This window comes from Hylobates moloch, unplaced genomic scaffold (assembly GCF_009828535.3).
Source record: "Hylobates moloch isolate HMO894 unplaced genomic scaffold, HMol_V3 SCAFFOLD_6, whole genome shotgun sequence".
NCBI lineage: Eukaryota > Metazoa > Chordata > Mammalia > Primates > Hylobatidae > Hylobates > Hylobates moloch.
In genome coordinates this window covers 69,035,943-69,052,838 of record NW_026652281.1, presented here as the reverse complement: position 1 = coordinate 69,052,838, position 16,896 = coordinate 69,035,943, and the positions used below count along the sequence as shown (strand labels likewise).

Genomic DNA, 16,896 nt, shown 5'->3' with positions numbered 1-16,896 from the left:
CTTCTAAATTTGCAGCTTGTTTTCCCTTGGTCTGTGGATTCTCTTGAGAAAAATATATATAATCACTATTAATCCAAAGTACAACAATGGCAGGTAGCACTTTACCGGAATTCAGAGAACTGTTTTAGTGGCATACTTGTTTTCGCTTAACCTGGAATGCTATGCAAATAATCTTTTCCGCTAATTTATCAACTGTGCATATAATTTGCATGGCTCAGTGCGCACACTCTAGAAAGCAGTTGCTTTGAGCAATTTCAGGATGAACAGAAAATCCAAAACTCCAGGTACATTTTGTGGTTATACACGATGTGATTCCACTGAGCGTCCTAAAGTACAGCAAACCTTTAGGAGCCAACTGAAGCCACGTGGGAATTTGGAGGGGGGTTGGAAGGTTCCTCTGAGGGTCTGGTAAATGCCAAGGGGCTTCACCAAGGCCGGCTATAGGACTCGCAGGGTCACGTGAGTCCTAGATGTGGGCCAGTGTCCCGTGGGCTAGACTAATGCCACCACTGCCAGGGAGTAATTTTTGTAGGACAAGGCTCAGTGCTCCTTGGAACAGGGTGGAGCAATGGAGTGTAAGGCGGAATCAGCACTTTTTGCTGTCCCGTTGTTTCACCCCTCGGTCAGAACCACAGGCAGGTAAAGTCCTTCTCCCACCTGTACTGAGTGTCCTGGCCTGGTTTGTAGAACCAGTGCGGCTGCTCCCAGCCAGCATGGAACCCCATGGAACACTTAGACTCCAGCCTTTGATAGAGCCCACTGACTCGTTGAGTTGGCCTTCCAGCAAACCGTTCTTCTTTAGGATAACCAACTGAAAAAGAAAAATTGGTACTTCAAATCACATATAGCCAAAACAACAAGATACTTTTATGGGATTCCAAATATGGAAATACAGTACTTAAAATCCAGATGCATAAACATACATACATGCATCTATATGAATGATTTATGTAGAAAACAGAGCTGTCATTTATATGACTCATCAAAGAGTAAAGTAAAAATATATTTAAAATTTAAAAACAGCAAGGCATTTCGCATGTTAAATATATACATCCATATATATTCCTTGTTATGTCTTAGGGGCACAATGCTTTTTGGAGTCCCTAACTACCGCCATCCCAGTGAATAGAATAAAGACCATATAAAGTCAGAGATGCTACAATTCAATTCTGTCAACACTTTGTAGACAACAGTAAATTTGCACCTTACCAATATTGTTGAATCCATATGATTCTCTTGCTTTGGCCTCAGTGTACTGGGTTGTTGTCCATTTGCCATAGCGATTAGGATCCAACTCTATCAGATCAAAAGGAGGCTCTCCATGCAGGATCCAGTCACTGAGATATTTCCCTACCCCACCAGCGTGGATTATGCCATATCTTTCAAATACAGGGATAGAAAACCCATTACTAACACATGTAGTTTTCAAATGAAACATGATCAAACTATTTTACAGGGCTTCAAATTTGGACTGTTCTGTGCTAATCAGAACACACAAGTAACATAATCTCTATGGAACAATTTTTTCCTTAAAAGTGACATGTTTAGGCATCCAAATTAAATGTGCCTGACTTGATAGCTAGTTTATTTACAGTTTCAAGAGATGTACACCTGCAAAATAGCTCCTTATTGGGCAGGGCACAGTAGCTCACACCTGTAATCCCAGCACTTTGGAAGGATCGTTTGAGACTAGGAGTTTGAGACCAGCCTGGCCAAAAAAGTGAGAACTCATCGCTACAAAAAAAATAAAAAAGTTATCTGGGCATGGTGGCACAAGACTGTGGTCCCAGGTACACGGGTGGCTGAGGCAGGAGGATAACTTGAGCCTAGGCAGTAGAGGCTGCAGTGAGCCATGTTCACACCACTGCACTCCAGCCTGGGTAACAAAGCGAGACCCTCTCTCAAAAAACAAAACAAAACAAAAACCAACAACAACAAGCAAAATAGATCTTTATGGAGAAAAGGCTCGAGATCCTTGACTCCTAACTAATAAGAATTTTGCTTTAGGAAAACTAGAGGTTGGAGCCAGAATGCAAACAGGCAGATGTGGCTGGTACCCTAACAGCCCTCCTGAGCTATGATTATCCTGACTGGTAGGAAACACGGTGGGAGAAACATGTACTGTGGTGTCCCATCCATCTCTTCTCAGACTCAACTTAGTTCTGACCTCCTTAGACAATGACCTCTGTGCAAGGAACTTGAGCCATTATCTTAGAAACATTCAGGCAAAGAGGCCTTCACCTGAGGACTTGTGGAAAGAGGTAGAAAGGAACACTGTCTCTTGTATTTTGCAACTAATAGGCCACTTGATGGGGAAGGTGGGCTTGTTTTCTATTTTCCTAAGATGATACTTTAAAATCAAGAACACGATGTGGAAAATAAAGGGGTTTTGACATCAGAAAATGGATTGGTTTTACATTGGCCATGTGTAGTTCTACCCACTCAGTCTTGTCTAATGAAGGCCTCTACTGTGAGTTCATCTGTGGTAGTCAGGAGCTTCCAAGGAACTGAATGAGCAGGGAGTCATGGGGAGAGAAGCAAGAAAAGGGGATACAAAGCAGACATCAAGACACAGAAATGCTAGTATCCCCAACAACAGCAACTTAGCCAGAACCACAGCTTCTAAGAGCATGGGAGGAACTTTAGCAAACGCTGAAAATGTTAACTAACTTTTCCCACAGCAAGACACCTGTTTTGCTTTCATAAAAATGAGTGCCTATATTTTATAAAAGACTTTCTCAAAGAGAATAAAAAACCAGCAATTTACATTCCTTTGGGCATTTTAATAGACATGGGGCATCCAAATTATCCACAAACAACCTCTCTAAATTTTAAGAAAGCAAGAAAAATTATTATTATTATTTTTTTATTTTATTATTATACTTTAGGTTTTAGGGTACATGTGCACAATGTGCAGGTTTGTTACATATGTATCCATGTGCCGTGTTGGTTTGCTGCACCCATTAACTCGTCATTTAGCATTAGGTATATCTCCTAATGCTATCCCTCCCCCTTCCCCCCACCCCACAACAGTCCCCGGAGTGTGATGTTCCCCTTCCTGTGTCCATGAGTTCTCATTGTTCAATTCCCACCTATGAGTGAGAACATGCGGTGTTTGGTTTTTTGTCCTTGCAATAGTTTACTGAGAATGATGTTTTCCAGTTTCATCCATGTCCCTACAAAGGACATGAACTTAATGAAATGAAGCGAGAAGGGAAGTTTAGAGAAAAAAGAATAAAAAGAAACAAACAAAGCCTCCAAGAAATTTGGGACTATGTGAAAAGACCAAACCTACGTCTGATTGGTGTACCTGAAAGTGATGGGGAGAATGGAACCAAGTTGGAAAACACTCTGCAAGATATTATCCAGGAGAACTTCCCCAATCTAGCAAGGCAGGCCAACATTCAGATTCAGGAAATACAGGGAACGCCACAAAGATACTCCTCGAGAAGAGCAACCCCAAGACACATAATTGTCAGATTCACCAAAGTTGAAATGAAGGAAAAAATGTTAAGAGCAGCCAGAGAGAAAGGTCGTGTTACCCACAAAGGGAAGACCATCAGACTAACATAACAGCTGATCTCTCGGCAGAAACTCTACAAGCCAGAAGAGAGTGGGGGCCGATATTCAACATTCTTAAAGAAAAGAATTTTCAACCCAGAATTTCATATCCAGCCAAACTAAGCTTCATAAGTGAAGGAGAAATAAAATACTTTACAGACAAGCAAATGCTGAGTGATTTTGTCACCACCAGGCCTGCCCTAAAAGAGCTCCTGAAGGAAGCACTAAACATGGAAAGGAACAACCGGTACCAGCCACTGCAAAAACATGCCAAATTGTAAAGACCATCGAGGCTAGGAAGAAACTGCATCAACTAACGAGCAAAATAACCAACTAACATCATAATGACAGGATCACATTCACACATAACAATATTAACTTTAAATGTAAATGGGCTAAATGCTCCAATTAAAAGACACAGACTGGCAAACTGGATAAGGAGTCAAGACCCATCAGTGCGCTGTATTCAGGAAACCCATCTCACGTGCAGAGACACACATAGACTCAAAATAAAGGGATGGAGGAAGATCTATCAAGCAAATGGAAAACAAAAAAAGGCAGGGGTTGCAATCCTAGTCTCTGATAAAATAGACTTTAAACCAACAAAGATCAAAAGAGACAAAGAAAAATTATTAAATATATGCTTAAAATGTTTATTAAACTTAGCACATTCACTTAACCAGGCCCAATGCCCATATAGAACAGGTACCATTTTTGAGAGCTATATTGTTGATAAGATTTGAAGGCTTATGAAGTTTTACCAACACTGAGTGCCTCCCATTTACCAGGCATAGTTTCCGTCTAACACGTAGAAGCTGATTTATGCTTTAGCAAGTCTATTTTAAGGAGAAAGATCAGCCCCCACACAGAGGCTAAATAAAGTCACACAGCAGTAAAGAGTACATTCAGGATACAAATTCACTTATCTGACCCTGGAACGCATGCTCCTTATTATTGGACTTTCCTATCTTCAGTGGTTCTCAATCTGTTCAGCCAAGACACACATAGCAGATACAGCACTGTCTATATTTTTGACAGACTTCCAGGGCAGAGCCAGGGGTGCTTTGATTTCCTATGGCCTGGCTGCTATACCGTCATGTTCTTTCCTTTTCAACCATGCACATGAGCAAACAAATGGGCAGAGTGCTGTTATTTGGGTGGGAGTGGCGGGGTGGGGGGGAATCCTGAATCAAATCTAATTTATTTCTATAAAGTAAATATTTTACAAACAAGTTATCCAACCATTAACAAGCTTTACATAAAATTTCATACAACTGAGTGTTATGAACTACACATGGCCAATGTAAAATCGATCCCTTTTCTGATGTCAAAACCCCTTTATTTTCCACATCATGTTCTTGACTTTAAAGTACCATCTTAGGAAAATAGAAAACATCTCTGGAGAATCCCTGGCTTAGTAGCTAAAAGTATAAAAGTATGGGGAAAAGATCTGGGTATGATTCTTGTTCTGCCACTGTTAGCTGGGTGACCTTGGACAAGTTATGTAACCACTCTGAGCTTTATTCTTCTCCTGTGCACACTTTATGGTGCTGGCGGAGAATTCATTGCCAAGGCATTAAAAAGCACATAGTATACTGCACGGCACATAGTGGGCAAGGAATACATGGTGGCTATTGGGCCCTTGTATGACCAGTTGAAAGGATTTTCATAAGGAAGTAAGGTGTGAAGTGAAAGTAGAAGGGAACTTAAAGAGGAGAGGACAGTTAGGTTCTTCTTCTGTCTCTAGTATTAAACTGCAGAACTCTAGATTCTTCTCAATGACCCCAGGCTGCTATGCTTTTTGAGCGTTTGTATCTGCTTTTTATAACTCTGTTAAATGACTGGATGTTACATCTTATAGCACTCTCCCCTCTTTAAATTTGCTGTTTATAATCTCTTCTAAGCCAAGAAAATCAGATTCAATTAAATACAATTCATAAGACTTTTCTGGGCCTTGTGTTAGTCACCTAGAAGCAGAAAAACTTGCTGGAATTGTGACAAAACAAATGTCCGAAGTAAAATAGCTTTGGCTGAGGATATTCTGTGAGCAAAGTAAATGGTAGCACATAGGTAAGCAGTTTGCAAACACCTATTCCCTGAACTGGCTGTACCAAGAATTGCAGATAATATTATAAAGTACAGATTCCTGGGCCCCTCTCCAGACCACTAAATCAGAATCTACAGGAGTAGTGTCTGGAAATCTGTTTGTTTGCTTGTTTGTTTCGATTCAATACATATTTCATGGTGCTATGGACTGAATGTTTGTGTCCTCCCACAATGCATCTGTTGAAGCCCTAATCCCCAGTGTCATGGTATTTAGAGATGGGGCCTTTAGGAAGTACTTAGGGTTAAATGAGGTCATGAGGGTGGGGCCCTCATGATAGGATTAGTGTCCTTCTATGAGGAGACACCAGAGAGCTTGCTCTCTCTCCACACACACCCACCCACCAAGGAAAAGCCACTTAAGCACACAGCCAGAAGGTGGCCATCTGCAAGCCAGGAAGAGCGCCCTCACCAGAACTCTGCCATGACGGCTCCCTGATCTCAGACCTCCAGCCTCCGGAACTGTGAGAAAGTAAATTTCTGTTGTTTAAATCACCTAGTCTATGGTACTTTGTTATGGCAGCCCAAGCAGACTAAGCCACATGGGTTCTAGTGACAAACAATAGGAATTTCACAGATGAGAGGTACAGGAGATAAAAAACCTGCATGTGACTAACCACATGGTCAAGACTCTGCTTTCTAACAGATGATTCTGCGCCTCACCCAGGTATGGGAACCACTGGCCTCCAGAGCCATGGAATAAGTGCACTGATATAAGCCAGGAGGGGCAGCTAATGGGGGTATTCCATTATATTACATAAGAAATATCTTAGAAACCTCAACTTTAGGTAAGGGGAAGGCTTTTTTGGTTTAGACCAAACCTGTCAAAGACAGGGAGGCACTTTGCCCACCCCCACTCCCACCTGTTGTCTTCTCCACCCACCTCCCAGTATCTATGACCTGAGAAAATTAGCCAGAGCAATCGGGAAGAGTCTGACATCAGTCACATGCAAACAGATGTGATTTCTAGGTTATAAGTAACTTGTTCTAGAGGAAGCAACTTCCTACTTTCCTTAGCAATTAGTTAATAGGTGTTCCACATGAGATCAGTGACTCTATCTGCTCAGAACATGCCTTACAGTCAATGATCCTCAATTTCTATTATTTAATACTAAAATTCAATTGGAATATCAAAGAGAATAAAATACTTAGGAATAAATTTAACAAAAGACGTGCAAAACTTTTACTCTGAAAACTACAAATCTTCGTTAAAGAAATTTTAAAAGACCTAAGTAAATGGAAAGACATTTCATGTTCATGGATCAGAATACTTAATATTGTTCAGATGTCAATACTCCGCAAATTGATCTACAGATTCAATGCCATCTCTATCAAAATCTCAGCTGGTTTCTTTGCATAAATTGACAAACTGGTCCTAAAATTTATGGGACTTCCAGCCAAAACAATCTTGAAAAAGAACAAAGTCGGAGGATTCACACTTCCTGATTTCACAAATTACTACAAAGCTAGTAACTTCTAGTAACAGTAATTAAGAGAGTGTCAGCTGGGTGTGGTGGCTGATACCTGAAATCTCAGCACCTCAGGGGGCTGAGGTGGGTGGATCACTTGAGGTCAGGAGTTTGAGACCAGCCTGGCCAAAATGGCAAAACCCCATCTCTACTAAAAATACAAAAATTAGCCAGGTATGGTGGCACGTGCTTGTAATCCCAGCTATTCGGGAGGCTGAAGCAGGTGACTCGCTTGAACCTGGGAGGTGGAGGTTGCAGTGAGACAAGATCGTGCCATTACCTGGGCAGCAGAGTAAGACTCTGTCTCAAAAATAGATAAATAAATAAATAAATAAAAGACAGTATAGTAGTCGCATAAGAATAGACACAGATGAAGGAACAGAATTGAGAGTCTAGAAATCAACCCATACATCTATGGTCAATTTATTTTTTATAAAGATGCTGTGGTATAATAAAAATTAAATATTTGGTCTTTGTTCCCAGTTCCTGACACAGAATTCATAAAACATTTGAGATTTACTATTTTTTGATTGTTAATGAGATGGCTCTTATGGAGAGAGGAGAGCAGTCCTAGGTAGCTTAGGATGGGGGCTGGTAGCTAGAAAAACCAACCATGTGATTAAAGAGTTAGAACTTTCAGTCTCACTCCCTACTCCAACCTCCAGGGAGTAGAGAAGGGATATTGAGTACAGTCACCAATAATTTAATCAATCATGCCTACATAATGAAACCTCCATAAAGACCTAGGCATGGGGTTCAGAGAGCCTCTGAGTTGGTGAACACAGTGATGGGCTAGGAAGGCACCTGGAAAGGGCCTGGTGGTGCTGCACCCCCCGCCCCTAACCCCTCACATTTTGTCCTATGTATCTCTTCCATTTGGTTACTCCTGAGCTGTATCCTTTATAATAAAAGAGTAAACATAAGTATTTACCTGAGTTTTGTGATTGGTTCTAGCAAATTATCAAATCTGAGGAAAGGGTTGTGGGAACACCCAGTTGGTCAGAAGTATTGGTGTCTCCCGAGACTTGAGACTGGTGTTCGAAGTGAGAGCAGTCTTGTGGAATGGATCCCTTAACCTGTGGGGTCTATGTTAATTCCAGGAGTTGGTGTCAGAATTGAATGGAATTGTTGGACACCCAGTTAGTACTGGAGAATTGGAGAATTGGTTGTTGGTGTTGGAAAATACCACACATTTGGTATGAGAAAAGGAATCAGAAAAAAGACATTACAGATGCCAGCATAATTCAACGAGGACAGAATAAGCTTTTCAATGAATAGTTCTGGGACAACTGGCTATACCTATGAAAAGACTAAAGTTGGACACCTACCCACCTACCTCACGTCATATACAAGAATTAACTCAAAACTGATTACATAACTAAATGCAAAAGCTAAAACTATAAAACTCTTAGAAGAAAACATAGGTTTAAATCTTCACGAACTTGGATTAGACAATGGTTACTTGTATATGACACCAAAAGTACATGTGAACCAAGGAAAAATACATATTCTGGACTTCATCAAAATTAAAAACTTTTGTATTTCAATGGACACCATCAAGAAAGTAAAAAAACAACCCACAGAATGGGAGAAAAGTTCTGCAAATCATGTACCTGATAAGGTTCTTGTATCTAGAATATATAAAGAACTTCCACAACTAAACAATAGAAAGACAAATTACCCAATTATGAAAATGGCAAAAGAGATGAATAGACATTTCTCCAAAGAAGATACATGAGTGATGTGCAGGAGAAGCACTCCTACTTCCACATGCCTGCATATGGACTCTATAGGTGATTATATAAGCCCTCAATTACATTATAACTTCCCATCCCAAATCTCCATCTGACTTTCTCCCTCTGGATGTCCCACATACCTAAACTTAACACTTCAAGCCCACCCCATCAAAAATGGAACTCATTATTTTCTTGGCTCTCTCTCCATGTCTCCAACATATAGACAGTGGTCAAGTTAGAAAGGTTGCCATCATTTGCCATTTTTCTCTTTCCCTTCAATATCTTACGGAATTGATCACCAAATCTAGATAATTTTATCTCCCATCTCTCAGTCTTCACTGCTGCTACCTTAGTGGAGACCCCAGCCTCTCTATTGGATCAGCAGAGCTGTGCCTCAGGCAGCCCTCCAGCTCCGGTCAGACCTCACTGCTTTGTTGTCAGCTGTATTCCAATGCCTAGCCCTAGGCCTGGCACAGAACTAGCAGTTATTAAACATTAGTTGAATAAATGGCCAAATAAAATGAGGAATAAAAATAGAATATTAGAAGCTGTGATATGATAGTTGAGTGGGCTTGACATCAATATTCACCAAATTAATGGAACAAATATCAGAAATGAAACATCAAAGAGGCAATGGAGTCATAAATGGAAAGCAACGTGAGGAATTATAAAGAAACAAATCATGTTGGACAAACATGAATTATGGTGAAAAATGCAGCAGACATATTATACATTTGATATTTTGAATTATCTTTGTCACATCGTGTTATGAAAACATCCTTATAAAACTGGGGCAAATTGACTATCTGAAAATACACAGCATAAAACCAGAAACAATTAATTGAAATGGCAGGAAATATGCAAAGAGAAAGCTCCAGGAGGCTGGGCGTGGTGGTTCACACCTGTAATCCCAGCACTTTGGGAGGCTGAGGTGGGCAGATTGCCTGAGGTCAGGAGTTCGAGACCAGCCTGGGCAACATGGTGAAACCCTGTCTCTACTAAAAAAAATACAAAAAATTAGCCAGCGTGATGCCAGGTGCCTATAATCCCAGCTACTGAGGAGGCTGAGGCAGGAGAATTGCTTGAACCCAGGAGGCAGAGGTCGCAGTGAGTCAAGATCATGCCACTGTACTCCAGCCTGGGCAACGAGAGCAAAACTCCATCTAAAAAAAAAAAAAAAGAGAAAGCTCCAGGAAATCATTGCCCTTCTGTGTTCCAGGAAATAATTGCCCTTCTTTAAAACATATACAAGTGATTGAACCAGTATTTTTTATTCGTTGTATGCATCGTTGGTCATGAAAGGGAGAAAATTCTCTGGGTCTCTCTCTGTTTCTCTTTCTCTCTCTCTCAGCTTCCACATTTCCCTTTTGCATCCTGAGAATATGGAACTAGATTTAGCTAAAATAAGTGATTCTACAGTAAATGTTGAATTACATGAAGATACTTACCCAAAGCCTATAGCCACCCAGTAGTTTCTGACCCCCTGATGGGGCCCCACCATAGGCAGAATGTCAGGAGAATACGTGATAGGACCATTGACGACATTGATGATGTCAGCCTTTTTCAAGACAGGAACCATTTCCATGGCAACTTTGATGTGTTCCATGATTCGATCTAGATCAGACTCAAAGAGTTCCTTTCCAAAACCTAAAAAATTTGCCCTTGTGGTCAGGATGCCATAGCTGAGCTGACAAGTCCTGCAAAGTGATTTAAGCCTCTGACATGGCCTACATTTAAAGACGGCCTGTTAGGAAAGTACTGCCATTTTTTGTTAAAGTCCAAACTTGATATTCACTATCAACAGATGAGTATCCATTTATATTACTGAAAACAACGGTATTGATCTTGAAACAAAATAATAAAAGTTAACCTTTAATTAATATAAAATTTAAATGTATGAATAATATAGTTTCTGATATTTAATCCAATCAGTTTTTTTTAAAAAAACTATAATTTGATTCGTCAAGAAGATCGTTATGCTTCAACTAACCATAAGAACCTGTTTCATCCCCTGAGATGAGGGCAAATGGGAGTTTACAAAGTCATGGCAGAATACTGGAAAAAGTGGAACACTGCTCCAGGATCTAAGATGATGGATTTTAGACCCCTTTTAACTCTCCTTTCAGCAAGGAAGGAATGGCATGGAGGCCTCCTTCCTCCAGCCTGCCCCCACACACATCCAAGGGCTAGAGTTCTGAAAAGAGGCAGGGTCTTGAACCGCAATCCTCCTCTTGTCCTAAAAGTCACTGTGATGAGCTTCTAAAAGAATGTCTCCACCAACACCGGTGATTTTTCCACACAGCAGCCAGCCAGCTTCTTGCCCTTCCTGGGGACTACAGGTAGGGTCAGTCTCACGGAGGCCTGCAGACCATCAGGGTGGACTAGCACACATGGGTACCCGTGCTCACGGACAGCTAACAATCCAGCTCTCCCTCCAAATGGCATTATTTAAATATTTGTTCAAGATTTATTTGAAGGAGAAGCTGCCAGAATGGGGGAACAGCAGAGAGGGAGGCTCTCAGCGGCATTTCAACCCTCCCTGTGGGATCAGGAGCAATTCTGCTCAGGCACGAATGTGCAGAGCCCACTCAGCAAAACCAAAGCCCTGAAACCAGCTGGCCTAACTTCTGTGGAAGGCAGTTTAGTGATCATTTGCTATTATTTTGGCCTACTTTTTGAGGAGTAGAGTGGAGGGATTCATTTCCTATCTCAAGAAGCTTATCAAAGTATAATTTTAGGAAATACCATTTCCTACATTTCTTTATATTCCCTGTAATATTTCAATGCTCCAGTGATTTTTTAGCTCTTTTTATAGATTAAAAGCTGAGGTACCTCCTTAGATGACCCAATCTTCAATCTGGCTCTGTGGAAGTATTTCATGAAAAGCAAAAACAGAACCATCTCCCTTAAAGAACTTGAAAGAGAAACTATACTATCCCCTGCTTTGGCACAGAGGCACAAGCCTTTTCCATATCCATTTATGTAGCATGGGAAGTACTCCGTTTACAGTACCAAAAACCCTGCCCTGTTATAGACTCTTGGGTTTTCATTCTTAGTAGGATGGACATCTGGCCTCTGATATCAGTTGTGTTTCCAGCTGTAAAAGCACAATAGCATCTATATTCAAGTCTTGAAAGTAGACCAAGCTGGCAGTGGATTGAGGAAAAAATGGGGAGGCAGGAGGTTGTGTGGGCAGGTAGAAATGTACCTGGAATCTTTCAAAGCAGCTGGAAATGTTTCTTCAGCTTCTCTAACATCAGCTACATCTTTCTTTTCCCCCACTCCCTGCTGTGATTGTTCAAAGGGATACGAGAACAGAGCTCACCTCAAACCTGTCACCTCCAATGTCCCAGGTATCTGAAAGTCTAGTATTATGCTGTTGTCTTATTCTACAGCCATCCCCCAGCCATGGAAAGGATGAACCATTCATGTCTGACTAGCACACACTTTTATTTGCTGAACCCACCTGGAGGAACTCCATCGGTGACCCAGGAGTCCTGAACTTTCATTTTCTCTTGACTTTCATATGGACCAAACAAAAGCCCATCCCTTTCCTGTCGAACATAATATGATCCTTCCAGGTCACGGAGCACAGGGAGTTCTCGTTTCAAAGCTTTCACTTCAGGTATAGTCGATGTAACAACATATTGATGTTGAACCGGAATGAGAGGATGTTCTAGTCCAATCATTTTACCTACTTCACGAGCCCAAAATCCTTAAACAAAAAAATCATTTAAAAGTGTCAGCACATATATAAACATATAACTGACACTCATATAGCAATTTATATTAGAATAAAATATTTAGAAGGCTTAAGTACTCATGGCAAAGTCTAATAAATGTCATAACAATCTAAACTTTTGTCACTGCAAAACTGAATGGGGGAAGAGAGAACAATATTTTGCCTTGCCCAGAGATTGGAAGATATCTGTGATCTAGGGGAACTCCATTCCTGAAAACGTTGTTGCCCATAAGCAAAGGTAGGCAGGAAAAAAACAAAAAAATTTATTTGAAAGAAAAAACGAACAACCCAAATATACAAAATGTACAAATGTTAATAAGAAGTACTGTAACAAGACTGCCCATATTTGTGGACAGGGACGGTCAGGCAAAGGAAGAGGCCCCTGTGTTGCTGTGACCAACATAATACATAATGATATACCTAAGAAAGCCCTACAAGCCAACTCCTCTATCCTCTAAGCCCTATTCTCCCCAAATTGTTGATGCCTAAAATTCCAAAAGTACAAGATTGTTCTGTTAAGCTAAAATTTGAAAATGGTGCATACTTTGGGAGAGAAAGCACATTAAGTTTTATCTGTTGTTTTAAAAGTTTAGTTTGAATAAGTTTGTAAGATCCTTTATTGTAAAGGCACAAAAGCACCAGAAGTCAAAACCAGGGAGAAAGAGAAGCCACAGTAAAGGGGAGATTGGTCTCATAAGTAGGCAGGGAGTTCCCTAGACGAATGTTTCCCACTTCACCGTTAGCACAGAGATTGTCTTATTTGTGGAAGTAAATGTTATTTTTCTCATTTTCAAAAGATAAAACTGGATAATTTGTGGCTGAAAGGACCCTTGATTCTTTCCCAGGCTGACCCTTCAGTACACAGATGTGGGAGCTAAAGGCTAGTAGGGTAAGACACGCCCATGGCCACAGTGGACATCCTGTAATCATCACATCTTATTGGTTTTTCTTGCTGCAGACTTTATTTTAAAAATCCAAGGCACCTTCACTGTATAAAGAGATTTTAGAATCTAAAATAATAAAAATGCTTATTATTTGGCAAGGATATGGTGTTGACTGACCATCATTAGATGATTTGGGGGCAGGGAGTTCTATTTGCTTGTTTGTTTCATAATAATTTTGAGTGATCATTGAAATGATTACATGATCCTATTTATTTCTTTAGGGTTTGCACAATAAGTTTTTAACCAGTACTGTCTCTGCTGTTTTTCTGAATCTAATAAGGAGTTCTGAAGTCTCTATCATTATGAGGTTCCAAGCTAGACAGAGAATCATCAATTATGCGTCAGTCTGGGAACCTAGATTATGTACTTGTGTGTGTAAGTTTGTTTCCATGTAACCATCTAAACCTTTCCTTTGCATTCTATTGTTTTGTTTGTTGCAATGGCTAAGTTGGTCACACTTGTATAATGAATCCAGAAACAGGTACCCATTTGCAAACCAGAAATCTAACTGTGGGCATCAGAGCTATTTGCTGGTGTTTTGTTTTGTTTTGTTTTGTTTTGTTTTGTTTTGTTTTGTTTTTTGAGACAGAGTTTTGCTCTGTTGCACAGGCTGGAGTGCAGTCGCACGATCTTAGCTCACTGCAACCTCTGCCTCCAGGGTTCAAGCCATTCTCCTGTCTCAGCCTCCTGAGTGACTGGGATTACAGGCATCTGCCGCCACGCCCGACTAATTTTTGTATTTTCAGTAGAGACGGGATTTCACCATTTTGACCGGGTTGATCTCGAACTACTGACCTCAGGTAATCCACTGCCTGGGGCTCCCAAAGTGCTGGGATCATAGGTGTAAGCCACAACACCTGGCCTGTTTTGTTTTGTTTTGAGACATGGTCTCACTTTGTCGCCCAGGCTGCAATGGAGTGCAGTGGCACAATCATAACTCACTGCAGCCTCGACCTCCCAGGCTCAGGTGATCCTCTCATCTCAGCCTCCTGAGTAGATGGAACTATAGACACATATCACCATGCCTGGCTAATTTTGTATCTTTTATGGAGACAAGGTTTTGCCATGTTGCCCAGGCTGGTCTTGAACTCCTGGGCTCAAGCAATCTGCCCAACTCAGCCTCCCCAAGTACAGGCGTGTTGGTCTTTTAGTAATTTTGAGACTTAATTTACTCTTGCTAGTAGGAAGATGTGAATTACCAATGTCAGGACTATGTACGAAAATATAGTAAAGCCACATATTCTAGTTATATACACTAGGACAATTTTTAAATACACAAAAATCAAAATATTTAGCCGAGCAAATCCCCAATATATTTGTTTCAATTAAAAACATAATTTGGAAAAACACAATCTGGAGCAAAATAAACTGCAGAATGGAGAAAATAAACAACTTTTTTTGGATAACCAAGGACAGAGTGATAGCGCATCCACCAAGAGCAAAGTGATAGAGGGAGGGCTTTGTCACTTAGAAACAGACGAAATGTTTAACTTGGGAGCATCACAGTGCTTCATGACAATGTCCATCATACGAAACATTATCGCTAAATATCTTCTTTCTTTGGCACTTAAAAAAACACAAATTTCAAAAAAATGATATGCTTACCTGCAGCATTCACAATTCTATTTGCTCTCATAGACCCCTGTGGTGTTTCAATATCCCATGTTCCATCTGACCTGGCTTTCAGAGAAGTTACTGGTGCAGGATATTTCAAAAGGGCACCATATTTCCTAGCCCCAGCAGCCAGTGCCATAGTTAGAGAATAAGGATCAATGTGACCATCTCCAGGATTATACAATCCAGCTAAAACCTAAATCAATCATAGCAGAGTCAATATTCAAACAAATATATACTTATTACTCAGTAAAAATATATCCTGCTAGTAATCGTTTAGTAACACTGGACTTTAAAAGTGTTTCTTGATCTGGAAAGTGACTGGGTCCCTGAAGACTTCATGAAAAAGCCACCATTCAAGTCCTGGACTGCTGAAAAGAAAGATAAATAAACCTCTATCTTGTTTACCCCTTCTTATTTTGGTTTCCGACATTTGAAGCCAAATCTAATTCCAATTGATATATCAATTATAATTTATATTTAATTTTTAACAATGTTAATAAATTCACATGTTAAATAATATATCTGGTGTCAGGAAATTTATGTTTGATTCAATCATTCAACAATTAATTCTTGAACATCTACTTTGTTTTAGGCCTTCAGGCAAGGTACTGTGGGGAAAACAAAGAAGAATGAAATTCAGATGGGATAGGTTGATAGAATGATCAGTGAAGTATTATATATAGGTCTCATCTATTCAACAAAAATTCGCTGAGCACCAAATTCAAGCAAGGAGCTTTTGTCAAATGTCTTTTCTGTATCTATTGAAATAATTGTGTAGTTTTGTCCTTTATTCTATTAATGTGGTATTGTTACATTGATTAATTTTTAGATGTTAAACCAACCCTGCATTCCTGGAATACATTCCTTTTGGTCATACTGCATAATCTGTTTTATATGTTGCTGAATTTAGTTTGCTAGTATTTTGTTGAGGATTTTTGTATCTATGTTCAAAAGGGATACCAGTCTTTCTTTTTAGGGGGATGCCTTTGTCTGATTTTGTTATCAGAGCAATACTGGCCTCATAGAATGAGTTGAGATGCATTCACTCTTCTTCTATTTTGGAAGAGTTTGAGAGAGATTGGCATTAAATCTTCTCTACATATCTGGTAAAATTAACTAGTGAAGTCATCCAGGCCTGGGGTCTTCTTTGTGGGAAGTTTTTGATTACGAATTCAATCCTTTCATTTATTATAGGTCTTGTGCAAGGGACTTTCTATTCTAAGGGAATTCACATTTCTAAAGACTTCCAAATGTCACACAGGTGTTTTATAATGGATAGGACCTTGTTGTAGTGATCCCACATCTGTTTGGTTCGGTACCTTCTCCCAGATGCAGAGAATACCCTTCACACATATTCCCATTGCTGAATGAATGCCCTTGAGAAAAATTCATGATAGTGAGGACTTCCAGCAAAGCATTCAGGATTAACATATAAACAAATGTAAGTATATCCTTACTGGTAGTGGAGGTAAAATTTCAATGCAGACAATGCAGTGCAACACCGATCTGCCATCACACTGGTATCACACAACTATAGACAAGGGAGTGCCAGCAGCCTGTGAAGACTCGCAAAGACAAACAACCCTAGCATCCAGGTCAATGATATGAACCCTCAGAGATGGGAACTACTGCAGTGGTCACCAGCAGGGAACTAAGCATGTGTTTCCCCAACAGCCCCATCTGATACACTTGGGCAATATGTATAATGCAAGGGAGTGAGAAAG

The 16,896-nt window shown here is 40.2% G+C and overlaps 1 protein-coding gene across 1 annotated transcript in view; it reads right to left on the bottom strand.

Moving 5' to 3' along the window:
• DMGDH (dimethylglycine dehydrogenase) overlaps positions 1-16,896 on the bottom strand; it is a 75,311-nt gene that overhangs the window by 41,629 nt on the left and 16,786 nt on the right. Inside the window, exons 5-9 of the mRNA XM_032156981.2 lie at positions 15,161-15,365; positions 12,336-12,584; positions 10,318-10,516; positions 1,210-1,379; positions 658-811 (exon numbers count right to left, since the gene is read on the bottom strand). Of these exons, the coding sequence (XP_032012872.1) occupies positions 658-811; positions 1,210-1,379; positions 10,318-10,516; positions 12,336-12,584; positions 15,161-15,365 (977 nt within the window). The remainder of the gene's footprint in view (positions 1-657; positions 812-1,209; positions 1,380-10,317; positions 10,517-12,335; positions 12,585-15,160; positions 15,366-16,896) is intronic.